This window comes from Choloepus didactylus, chromosome X, assembly GCF_015220235.1.
Source record: "Choloepus didactylus isolate mChoDid1 chromosome X, mChoDid1.pri, whole genome shotgun sequence".
NCBI lineage: Eukaryota > Metazoa > Chordata > Mammalia > Pilosa > Megalonychidae > Choloepus > Choloepus didactylus.
The window spans coordinates 190,590,950-190,604,377 of record NC_051334.1 but is presented as its reverse complement, the minus strand read 5'-3'; the positions used below and the strand labels follow the sequence as shown (position 1 = coordinate 190,604,377).

Below are 13,428 nucleotides of genomic sequence, written 5' to 3'. Positions count from 1 at the left end.
GTGGATTCAGGTTTCTGAAAAATAAACTTAGTGAGTGAAACTTTTATAGAGTCTCAGATAGGGACCTAGGTATTTGGGGACTACTGTTGGTTAGGACTTGGCATACTGTGACCATTTGGGATATCTAGCTGGAGCTTGCATAAGAGTAACCTCCAGGATAGCCTCGCCACTCTATTTAAAATCTCTTAGCCACTGTAACCTTATTTTGTTACCTTTCTTTTCCCCCTTTTGGTCAAGAAGGTATTTTCAAACCCTCAATGCCAAGGCCAGGCTCATTCCTGGGAGTCGTGTGCCATGTTGCCAGGGAGATTCACTCCCCTGGGAGTCATGTCCCATGTAGGGGGGAGGGGAATGAATTTATTTGTTTGGTGCGTTTTTCTACTCTGAGAATCATGTGACTAAAAAATTGGGAACCTTTTTACCAATTTTTTTAATCTTTCAGGTGCTATTGACACTTTCCATCTTAAATTACTTTTGCTTCATATGGATTTTCAAGAGTGGACATGGTCCCATTGATTAAAAATATTGATTCAAAGGAGTGATGGCATAAGTTTTCTCTGCTTCTTGGGATGAGGCAGCCTAGGGTACATGGGACAGTGTAGGGATTTAAAATAAGTAAGGAGAAACCATCTAAGTCCTAAAGGACTTGATCCTAACTTGAAATATAGGGATTGGTAAAGTGTGCCCTGATAAAGTTACTTGCAGAATTTTTACAGCTCCATAAAAAAGACTGGAAAGAAATATTCCAAGATGGTAGCATTTGTCTTTGAGTGTCAGAATTGCATTTGTGTTGTTTTTCCTTTCTGATTTGGAAATTTATTACCCTTAAAATAAAGAACAACTTATTTTATTATAAAGGAAGTTTATTTTATTTCCTTTGAAAAATGAAATTGAAAATAAAACAAAAACAAGAAGCCTGACTCTTTCCCAGCATTCTAATAGAAAACGATGATCAAGTTCTACAGCTATGCAAGGTGTTTGCTCTCTTTGGGAAATATTGTGGTGACCCACAGCCCATCTCCTATGTGGAAAGCCCGTAAATCTCTTCTCTTTGTCCAGAGGCACCCACCCTGGCCACAGAAGTCAGCTAAGCCTTTCTGGGTAGATAGGCTTTGTGCAGAGCTAGGAGATGTCCTGGGTGAAGTGTTTCTAAGAAGGAACTCCACTGAGATAGTTTTGTAAATGCCATCGCTAACACACTGAACGCTGGCAAAACTTCTTGCATTCGAGGTATTATTTAGGAAGAACACATTATTCCTTAAATGGGACAGATCAAGGTGGCATAGAGTTCTGGAGTGCTGAAATGGTTGTTTCTTGACGTTATGCAAAATATATAACATCTTCATCTGTTGTTTCCAATCCTTCCCCAGTGTCTTCCCTGATCCTGAGCGTCCTAGTTTCTGTCCTGAGTGGAGAGATTCAGGCTGCTCCCGCTGTGCTTTTCTCAGTTGCTTTTTTTTTTTTTTTTTTTTTTTTTTTTGTCTTCCCTCTTCTTACTGCTGCTGAGTATTTTAAGGTTCTATATTCTCTTCAAGTCACTCCTGTGGGGCACTGCAGTCATTAATGATTAATTTCAGTTATTCTCTGTGCACGTTTATTGAGTTATGGACTCTCCAGGCTGCAAGAGATTTCCAAGTCATCTGTACAACTCATTCATGTCTCCGTGGTCAGGTTGATAATTCTTGTTTAGTAGAGGGTTAGTTTTCTTGCATGTTTCCTTGAGATTTTTCCATGACCCAGGCCTTCTGGCCTTTAGCTTCTGAAGGTCAGCCCCTGGAGGGCCTTTTATGCCCCAGGTCCCTAACAGTAGTATCACATCTGACATTTACCTTAGTTTTTGCCACTTCTCGCATTAGTCTGCCTCCTTCATAGAATTTTGGCAATTCATCCTCTGCTCCCACTGGCTTCTTTCCCTTTTGCAACAACTGACTTCTAGCCTGTAGCCTTTCCTCAGCCTGTCTGCTTCAGCTTCCTCCATCATCCCACTTAAAATTAGCTGGATCTTGTTAGTCCCTTCGCAGAAATTTGCAAGAGTTCCCAGCTTATCTCACAAATGAAATAAAAATGTTGAAGTCTTTGATTAGGGAGCCCACCTGAACTGACCATCTTAATTTCTTTGATTCTGTGTATACTTTTCAGCATCCCACCCAGCTCTTCAATTTTTAGAGAATTCTTTTTGACTGTTATGTAGCTCTTCTTTGAGATAATAATAATAATAATAATAATAATAATAATAGTTCTTATTTCTCTTTAGGTCTCTTAACTTTAAGGGATAATAACAACAATAACAACAACAGTAATAATATTAATGAAAACAACTGTTAACAGTACCTTGCTGGTAGTAGATACTATTTTGGGCATGAATGACTGAATAAAGAAGTGATAGTACTTGAAATCACTGTGGATGCCCTGATTTGCCCAGAAACAAGAAGTAGGACTCAGTGCCTTGGAGACCAGATTCCTGCTTCCTTGGCAGCTGCCTATGGGGTCAAGCAGAGTGAATGCTAGTAAATGTGGACTTGGAGTGGCCTCAAATATTCCAATATAACCTGGTTCTTGACCTGAATTAAGTTTTTCTGTGAGTTTATGTACATGAACTTCCTGTTTAAAAGGTTAGGTTGAGGTGTGCTATGACTTCATAATTCCAGTATCATTTTTTTTGGTTTGTTTCACTGATTGGATCCATGTTTTAAACTGACTGTGAACAGAAGGTAGAGAAAAATTAGCTATCAGGTTCTGAATTAAATGATTCATTAGGACATCTTTAAATAGTTCACTTAAAACACACCTTTATGTCAAAAAGGGAGATGGTCGTCTATGTATTAGATCTCACTCCTACATTTTTCCTACCTCTTGTCCTATATCTTGTGTCATTGTTTTCCTGAATCCCAGAGCCTCTGGAGAAACAGCAAGCTCTTCACTGTTTCACAGTATTCAACCAGCTGAATGTCATCCCTCACATTTTTTTAAAATAGTTAACATATATTAGGCTGAAAGAGTTTTACATGGTGTTTTAGTTTCCTAGGCTGCTCCAGCAAATACCATGAAATGCATTGTCTTAAACAATGGGACTTTATTAGCTTAGTTTTGAGGCCAGGAAATTGCCCAAATGAAGGCATGGTCAAGGTGATACTTTCTTCCTGAAGACTGGCTGCCGGCGATCCTTCGCTCCTCTGCCACATGGCAAGACACATGGTGGTGTCTGTTGGTCTCTCCCTTCTCTTCTGGGTTTCATTGATTTCAGCTTCTTGCTTCCCTGTCTGTCTCTCTGTCCGAATTTCATTCTCTTATAAAGGACTCCAGTGATAAGATTAAGACCCATGAGGTGGGTCACACCTTAACTGAAGTAGCCTCATCAAAAGGTCCTACTTATCATGGGTTCACACCCACAGGAATGGATTAAATTTAAGAACATATTTTTCTGGAGTGTATATAGTTTCAAACTACCACACATGGATTACTTCATTTTATATTACAATAAATCTTTGAAGTAGGTACTATTTTTCACCCCTATTTTACAAATGAGGGAAGTAAGGCCTGGTAAGGTCACACAGCCAGCTAACAGGGGCCAGTGTGGGTATCCAGACCCAGAGCCTCATGCCAAAGCCCTTGCTGTTTACTGAGTTCTTGACTGCTAACTAATCAACCCATCAATAAGTCCTATCAGTTCAATTTCAAAACATCTCTCTCACAATTAGCTCCTTCTGACCTCCACAGCTACCACCCCAGCCCAGTCACCATGATTATTAGTCTGAACTATTACAGATGGCTCCTAACTCGTTCCCCACTGCCACTCCTGTCTCTGTACAGTCCATTCTCATACAACAGCCTGAGTGACCTTTTAAGTCTTAAACATGTTACTCTCCTGCTTATTTCCCCAGTGGCTTCCCATCACAAGGCCCTATGTGAGCTGGCCCCTCCCTACCTCTGCAACCTGGTCTCTTCCCACTCTCTCCTGCCACGCAAAGCTCCAGTCACATGGGCTTCATTCTGAAGTGGGAACAAGCTCACTTTCCCCACTAGAGCTTTTCCATTGGCTATTTTCTCTATTTCAGAAATGTTCCTTTTTCTAAATGCAATTTTATTGAGACATATTTACATACCATATAATCCATCCAAAGTCTACAATCAGTGACTCACGGTATCACCTTATAGTTGTGTGTTCATCACCACAATCAATTTTAGAACATTTTCATTATTCCAAAGAGAAGAAAAAAATGAAAATAAAAAAGGACACCCAAAACGTCCCATACCCCCTATCCCCCCTATTATTTATATAATTTTTGTCTTTATTTTATTACTCATCTGCCCATACACTGGATGCAGGGAATGTCAGTCACAAGGTTTTCACAATCACATGGTCACACCATAAAAGCTATATAGTTATAGCATCATCATCAAGAATCAAGTCTACTGGATTACAGTTCAACATGTTCAGGTATTTCCTTCTAGCTATTCTAATACACTTGAAACTAAAAAGGAATATCTATAAAATGCATAAGAATAACCTCTAGAATGACCTCTTGACTCAATTTGAAATCTCTTTGCCACAGAAACTTGATTTTGTTTCATTTCTTTTCCCCCTTTTGGTCAAGAAGGCATTCTCAATCCCACAATGCCAGGGCCAGATTCATCCCTGGGAGTCATGTCCCGTGTTGCCAGGGAGATTTACACCCCTGGGAGTCATGTCTCACGTAGGGGGGAGGGCGGTGAGTTCACCAGCCGAGGTGGCCTAGAGAGAGAGGCCACATCTGAGCAACAAAGAGGTTCTCTGTGGGTGACTCTTAGGCATAATTATAAATAGGCTTAGCTTCTCCTTTGCAGGAATAAGTTTCATAAGGGCAAACCCCAAGTTTGAGGGCTTGACTTATTAAGTTGGGAGTCCCTAATAGAAATGCTCTTATTTATTTTCCAATGACTGTCTCCTTCTCATCCTTCCGTCCTCTGCGCAAATAACCACACTCCTCCTTGACCAACTTTCAACTTATTCTGGGAGGGGTGGAGATGTATGTGGATGTGTATATGAGGAGGAGGCAACTTGCTTTTATGTCTCCTCAGCCATGTCTTTATATATTTTATTATTCCTTAGGGCTGGTCATTTTGGATTTCATCTGTTATATTTGAATTTTTCATAATTTCAATCTCTCAAGCCAGCTTATCACAAAACACTGTTACCTCAACATGTTGGCCATCATAATTCCTCTACATTGACAATGAAACTGAAGTTAAAAAGAAATGAAGTGAATTACCCAAAATCATTCAGCTGATAAATGGCAAGGCTGAAACTTAAAATTTTAAGTTCCATTCAGTGCTTTTTCATTCAGTGCTTGTTCACTGTTGTTGGTAAGCAGTTTATTAGGGAATGTTATATATCACTTTCAAGCTCAAATTTACTGATTTTTATATTTATAGAGTACTATTCAAAATAATCTTTTTAAAGCAATTTTACGTCTGTTTTCTCATTTTTTTTTCATAAAAATATCCAGATGGACAAGAGGTCAGATTACTTCCATCTTATAGATGAAGGGCCATGAAGAGGTTAAGTGACTGACTGAAAATATAGGTCTTGAGTTTCAGTTGTAATATTTTTTCATTAAATCATTCTGCCTAATTAACCAAGTAACAATATGAATATTGTTTTTTTTAAACTTTATTTATCAAAAAATTAAAAAAATTTTCAAACAAAACAATAGTCCGTACTCCAAGAAAATTAACAATCCTGAATATTGTTTTGAATATTATTTTGAAAATAAACTGTCAATAGACAAAAGACCTAGGATGAATTAGAACAATTAAGAAAAGTGTAACTACATTACACTTGGGGTTTATTTGTTTAAGGGACTGTCATAAGGAGACAGCATATATATTAGGATTCCCTTGTCTGAAAAGGATAAGGTCAAAAAAGAACATACCAGAATCACAAAATTGTAAAAATCATAGACAGAGGAAAGCCTGGACCAAGGAAAGGCTCTTTAAAAAGTAGCAGATATGCTGGATGCAAAATGAAACAAAATGAAGTTTCACTGACTGAGATATTTCAAATGGAGTTGAGAGATCACTCTGGTGGGCATTCTTACACACTATATTGATAACCGTTTTTAGGTTTTAGTGCATTGGAATAGCTAGAAGTAAATACCTGAAACTATCAAACTCCAACCCAGCAGTCTGGACTCCTGAAGACAATTGTATAACAATGTAGATTACAAGGGGTGACAGTGTGATTGTGAAAACCTTGTGGATCACACTCACTTTATCCAGTGTATGGATGGGTGAGTAGAAAAATGGGGACAAAAACTAAATGAAAAATAGGGTGGGATGGGGAGGTGATGATTTGGGTGTTCTTTTTTGCTTTTATGTTTTATTCTTGATCTTTCTGGTGTAAGGAAAATGTTCACAAATAGATTGGGGTGATGAATGCATAACTATAAGATGGTACTGTGAACAGTTGATTGTACACCATGGATGATTGTATGGTATGTGAATATATCTCAATAAAACTGAATTTAATTTAAAAACATTTAAATTAAATTAAAAAATTTAAAAACATTTAAATTAAATTTAAAAAATTTAAAAAGAATAGATCTAATCTTTAAAATGAATATTAGGGAGGTCAACACAATATTCCATAAAGATGGAATCTTGGAATAGATGGAGTACAGTTGTGAGCATCAGTTCCATGTCCTAAGATTGAGGCAAAAGATTTAAACATTTATCCAATAATTTAGCATAAACCAATTCCCATTCTTTTTATATTATGAAAGTAGGATTTTTGACCATAATGACCAGAAACTGCACCTAACTTGAGTCTGCTTCATCCATTTCAATAGGGATTGATTTTGCTTACAGAGAACAGCTATTAAAATTTCTCTTCTTTCTCTCCCAAGATCTTAAAAATAATCAAGCATTATGTAGAAATACAGAATGTCCTATATCAAGTAATACATGAAGAACAGAAGTCAAAATGACATAGGCACACTGACACTGGTATCCTCTGTGCCAAATGACACTACAGAGCTTACCAGCTCTGTAAACTGGTGATGGAGGGCAGTAGTTTCCAAGGAACATACTTAATCAGACACTCAGAGTGCCTAGAAACCTGCATTTTCAACAAAAGACCCAGTGATTCTAGGTTTTGATTAAAAGTATGGTTTAGGAAAAGCAATTCTAAACTTAACATGTGTCAGATTAAACATACAACAATAAAATTAAATTAAAAGTCATGTAATTGAATCCCCCAAATTTCTCTATACAAAGTATTAACAGATATCTAAATATAATATGGTTTTAAAACTGAGATAAAATGAAATTGTATATGTGTAGTTGTATTCATAAAGATAAGTATGCTAACTAAAAGCTATACAACAATGTGAACCATTAATGGCAAATTCAACTACAAGCGAAGATGCTACTTTGAATTCATGTTTCATCGAGTGTCAATAACCACCAATCTTTTAGTCCTTTTCTTGTGCATTATTCTGTATGCACGTTCTCTGTATCTGATTGGATCCCTGGATTTTATTTCATTTTCTGTGTGATGCTCTCCACAGATATAGATCATTGGCTGCTGCTTTTGGGGTTGCACGTCCTTCTGGGTGTCCATTGCTAGTCCTCAGCACGGAGAAACCCTCTCGCTCAGGGGTTGCAAACAGTGCCCGGCTCAGGGCTGAGCTGCTGCCATCTTCCGGCGCTGGCATATTACGCAGAGCTATTCCTCGCAGTTTTCAGGCTGGGTTATGCCACCATGTGCTGCAGAGACGAACTGACCCTGATCCCTGCACTGAGGGGCTCAGCCTAGGGGGAGAGAGTAACAACATGTGACTTTCATACAGTGTTGAGTAAAGCAGTTGCCATAAGGGGGTACAAGGAACGTGTTTTGAAGACAAAGGACAGAGGATCAGAAGGGACTTTTTGGAGAAGGTGATTTGGGGGATGGCCTTACAGGATGGATGAGACTTCAGAGTAAAGCTATGGGGGAGGCATTGTAGGCAGGGTGACGATCATGAACAAAGGCTGGACTGGCAGTAGAAATAGGGAGGGTGTTTCTGGGTCATGTTGAGTACTTTCTAGAATTCAGAGGATGTAAGGTATGGTGTGGCCAGGAAGGTGGGTTCACTCATATTGTAGAAGGCCTTGGGTGACAGGCTGAGGCATTTTATTATGAGTGATGCTTAAAGGGTGCAGACAGGAGAAGAGCACAGTGTAACCATGGGAAGAGTGCATGGTGGACATTCTATAAATATTTGTTGAATAATCATATATCGAACCTCTTATATCCCCCATTATCTGTCATGAGGCAGGGTAGAAATAAGTTAAAGAAATCAAACCAAACCCAAACCTCTCCAACCAGTTGGGCTCCATCCATAAGACCATGCTTGCTTTCTCCATAATAGCTACAAGTGATGAACATGGTCAGAGGGTTTTCTTTGAGGTGAGAACTGTGCCAAACAAGCGGTCCCAAATGCCAGTCACCGGTGGAATAAGCAAAGGCATAGGTTCTTCCAGGTGCTCCTTGGCTAAGGTGAGTGGAGATCTCCAGTTGCAAGTGGCCTTGATTCACTTTAGTGAACTCTTTTTGAGCTTCTGCCGTGTGCTGGATGCTGGAGAAAGGGAAGAGTCAGACCAGGCCCTGGCCATGTGCTCATATTCCGGTGGGGAAGATGGATAAGGGCTCAAGTAGTGATCAGAAATTCTAGAAAGTGGCAAGTGTCCTAAGAGAAGAGGAGATAATGAGCTCTAGAGGGCTGAGGGGGATTCTGAGGAGACTGCAAGAGAGCATCCCACATGATTCTGGACAAAATGAGAACAATGCTAACTTTCTCTATCCAAGCTCATATATCCAGGTCCTGAGATAGTTTAAAGCCCAATAGATTCTGTGTTTGTCATGTCTCAGGAAACATCAGAAACATATTTCTATTTTGGGACTACACTATTTGGCATCAGAATTTATATCACACAGATAGTGCAAAGCTTGTGTATCCCTTGAGAAGGCAGGAATGCTGTCTGCCTAATGCAAAGCAAATCCATAGCATTTGTTAGCAGAGATTCACAGACACCAACATTTGCTTCTATACCTATAAACCAAGTTAAGGATTACAAGTAAAAGTTTTAAAAGCTGCACAAAAAGGAGAGTTTGTATAGAGACAGGTCTTAAACACCATCTGTATGGCTTGTAACAAGGCCACTGGGACAAGATAGCCTCAGAAAGCTAGGTCCCCGCAGGGCCCAGGCTGGCCAAATTAAGTTGCGGACTCGAGTGGAGATGGCTTGTGCCACTGTGTGGTCCCCAGCTGACCAGGACAGGTTCATTTGTATTTATCCTGCTTATTTAAATAATAATAAGACTAGCACAAGGAGAGGAGGGTCCCCATGGAAAAGGCTGTTGAAAATCCTATAGCTACAGAGATTCAAGATATATGTTTGGCTGTTGGACTTAATGCATTTCTTGAGAAAAATAAAATATACTCTAGAGATTGGAATCAGGATGTCCAGTATGGGGGCAGAGCCCGGGTCCAGCTCAGCAGGAAGATGGCAGCCTCTGTCTCATACAGTTCCCATCACAGGCCTCCACTTGAGCAAGTTATTATTTTCACAGTCATTTGATTTTTTTTTTTTAATTCCTTACTCCCTATTTTCTTGATATGGTGATGGTTTTCCGGACTTGATGATATTCAAGTTAACGACTTTTTATGTCTTATTTTTCTTATTAGACACTAAGCCTGATTTCTGGTTCCTAGGTGAGTCAGTAATTTATGCAGCAGAAATGATACCTAAACCAAAAATAAGGACACAAGAAACATGAGGTGGTGACCAAAGTCTTCAGCAAACAGAGGGAAGGAAAAAAGAGAAAGGGAAGAAGTGACTGGGTGTGAGAAACAAGTAGGTGGCTCTCCTTTAGGAGACATGGATGGAAGCTTCCAATTTGTATCTGAGGGAAACAGAAGAAGCTTTTTGCTTGCATTGTTTAACTAAACTGAACATTTGGGCCTCCCGGGTTCACAATGAAATGAAGAAATGCACATCAGAAGTTTGCATCTAGCTTTTAGACAGTATAAAAGAATTTTTTTTTGCCTTCCAATGCAGAATGTTTATTGAAGAAAGAAGCATATTTTTAAAAGAACAATGGACTGTACCATAAGTTACTTGAAATCCTGTATCTGTTTATCCTCTATGTAAACCTATGTTTCAGATAAATAAGTTTAATAAGATTTAAACTACTTATTTTGTTTACCTTCTAAGTTAATGAAATAAAATTTGAAACAAACAAAAAAAAAGAAAGTTCCATCTCTTTGGTCAAGAAGGCCGCTATGGTGATGGAGCAGAGCTGGAATTGGGAGAAGACTACGGGAATTTGACTTCGTGTAGAAGCTGGAAGCAGTTTGAGAACATTTGGAGTAAGCAACAGGAACATTCCCAGTTTCCCCACCTCATGATATTGTTGGGAGAATCATTGCACTGTATGGAAAGCCCATTTCTAATCTGGAAAGCCTTGGTAGCTGAAATGATAAATGGGCAGTTACGTGGCTACTAACTTCCCTTGTCTTGCTAGATGGGCTATTTTTGATCTAAAAACATCTCTTTTCTAAGGTGGTCTGGAAAGACAATTATAGACTATCCAGTGTCCACAGGCAACACTCATCAGTTTCCTCATCCTTTGTTTCTCAGGTCAGAAAATGCTTTTTGTCTTTTATACTTCACCTTTATACTTATCTTTTATATTTTACTGTGCACTTGTAAACTAGTGGAAGTAGGATTTCCTCTGTGTTTTGACATTGATTGCCAAGTTGCAGTCAAAAGATTGTAAATGATTGGGGAAAATCTAAATAAAGAGTTGCATTTTTAATATCTGGACAGTCAGTAATTCATATAATGAAGACATGCTCAGTCAGGTTTAAAGCACAAAGCAAGATGTAACATCATTCAAGTAGTCACAATTAACTTTTAACACTAGTGAATTGAATGCATGTGAAATTGTGTAGCATGAATAATAAAAATAACTGTTTATAGATGTCCCTGATTTTCACCAATGACAACCACAGATTTAAAATGCAAATCATATTTAATCTTGAGAGATTCTGTTTGATCACTCTAAATGACAACTCTTGCCATTCCCCTGAGAGAAGTATAAAATCAAGTGAAGGAAAGAAAGGATATTTTGGTTTTGATAAAGTGGAGATTTTAGGTCAGTGGGATGTGTGCGTGTTTGAGTGAGTGTGTATGTGTGTATGATGCATGTGAAGTCAGTTGTAGAACAGATGCGAACAAATGATTTTAACGTTAACTTTGTGGCATGTGATTTTATATTTATATAGGCATGTATGTGATCATATACTCTTCTAAGTGAAAAATCAGACCTATATATTTCCTTTGAACTGTGCTATAGAAAATAAAATGTATTATATATTTACTGGAAAAAATTAACTTGGAGTTTGCTTAGTTTCTCTGGGAACTTTGATATTTCTGTAATGAAAAGGTTAATAAATATGGGATATAGGTTCATAAAACTTAAAACATAGCAATTACAACTCATCACCCTCAACCCATTCTTTAAAATAAGGCATTTCCCCAGATATGCACTAACTACACTGTCTTAGTTAACCCACCTTTATTGTAAGTCTTAAAATTGGGTAGAGTGCAATACGAGGGGTCAATAAGGGGGGATAAGGGGTATGGGATGTTTGGGGTTTTCTTTTTTCTTTCTATTTCTTTTTCTGGAGTAATGCAAATGTTCTAAAATTGATCATGGTGATGAATGCACAACTATGTGATGATACTGTGAACCACTGATTGAATACTTTGGATGGATTGTATGGTGTGTGAATATATCTCAATAAAATTACACTTAAAAAAAAGACTGCACCAGGAAACCCATCTTTGCCTCCCCATCCCAGAACTTGCGCAGCAGGCAGAAACAGCTTGCAGCCAAGCTAAAGCAGTATACAAAAAAGTTAAGTCAAAGTGGTTTGGGGCAAGGGATTACCAGCATTAAGACATACAATGGGGAAGGGTGTGTTCTGTTTTCTATTTCATAGGGAATAGAGGGGCATTCAAATTCCTGTAAGTGGGGAAATTCCTAAGGCCACAAACTAGCAAAAGCCCAGGACAAGGCACAGGCTCAGAAAAGACAGAGAGGATCCTACACTTCACTTTAGCCTCAGGGTGATCATCTTGCTAGGAGAACTAAACTCTGAAGGAGTGTAGTTCTGCCAACACAGAACCAATCTGCAAAGACTGTGAAAGGTGTTTTTTCATTGGTTTGTTTGTTCTTTTTACCTCCTGGCACTCAAATCTCAGTCACATCACTTGCTGAAAACAGATTTAAGCAACAGACAGCTCAGGGACTAAACCCAGAGTTAACACATTAAAATATTAAAATTTACAGTGTGTGGCAAAAAATTACAAGAAACAAAAGAAACAGGAAATGGTGGCCAATCCAAAGGAACAAGATAAAAATTTAGAAACCATCAGGAAGCCAGATTTTGGACATACCGGAGGAAGACTTTGAAAAAATGATCTTGAATATGCTCAAGGGATAAAAGGGAATGTGGAGGAAGAATGAAAGGATATCAGGAAAATGAGGCATGAACAATATGAGACTCTCAATAAAGAGAGAGAAATCTTAAAAATGAACCAAACAGGAATACTGGAGTTGAAGATCATAGTAACTGAAATGAAAAGCTGCCTGGCGAGTTTCAACAGCAGATTGGAGCTGGCAGGAGAAAGAATCAGTGAATTCCAAGGCAAGACAATTGAAATGATTCAGGCTGTGGAGCAGAAAGTAAAAAGAATGAAAGCAAGTGAATAGAGCCTAAGAGACCTGTGGGACACCATCAAGCATAGGTTGAGAAACTGGCTTCTAGGCTTAGGCATTTTCTCTTCTGAAGATAATGGATGACATTCACTAGAGATCTCTCCGGCGGTCTCCCTTTCCACTCATTGGATTTGAGATGGACTTTGATAACTGAGTTCATCTCCGCTGAGAGGGAGTGGGAGACCCAGCATTTCACCTGTGCTGAATAGAGGCCTCACTCTTTCAAAGGAAGCTTGGATGGTTGTATTGCTTCTGTGAAGAGTTAAAAGAGTTTCAGAATGTGTTCTTTGATTTTTTTGCTTTCTGTTGAGCCATTTGGGACATGGGCCAAATCTAATACCATGTTTCTGAGAACCCATTCCTTTCCACTGTAGAAATATGAGTTTGCCTCTAGTTTGAAAATTAACTTTTCTTTAAAGAAACAGTAAAAAGCAATTTTCCTATTCTGCAAAACATTGAAATTCTTTGCATCAAGTTGCAGTGAGTTTTCTTTTCAATGAATACGATTGAAATTTTGTTTAATATGCTATTTTAAAAATAGGCGTCTGTTTATATTGCATATATGGTAGATCCAGACTGGACAATTTCATACCAAATATTAATCTTTTGGGTCTATAAAT

At 38.5% G+C, this 13,428-nt stretch overlaps 1 protein-coding gene and 1 pseudogene across 1 annotated transcript; one reads left to right on the top strand and one right to left on the bottom strand.

Annotated features, from left to right (window-relative positions):
- Positions 1–7,423: 7,423 nt before the first annotated feature.
- On the bottom strand, positions 7,424–7,600 carry LOC119523182 (DNA-directed RNA polymerases I, II, and III subunit RPABC4-like). Its single transcript, XM_037821983.1, has one exon. It carries the CDS (start codon positions 7,598–7,600, stop codon positions 7,424–7,426), a length of 177 nt encoding a protein of 58 aa, XP_037677911.1.
- A 1,659-nt stretch (positions 7,601–9,259) lies between these two features.
- LOC119523181 lies at positions 9,260–9,734 on the top strand (annotated as a pseudogene).
- The last annotated feature ends 3,694 nt before the right edge of the window (positions 9,735–13,428 follow it).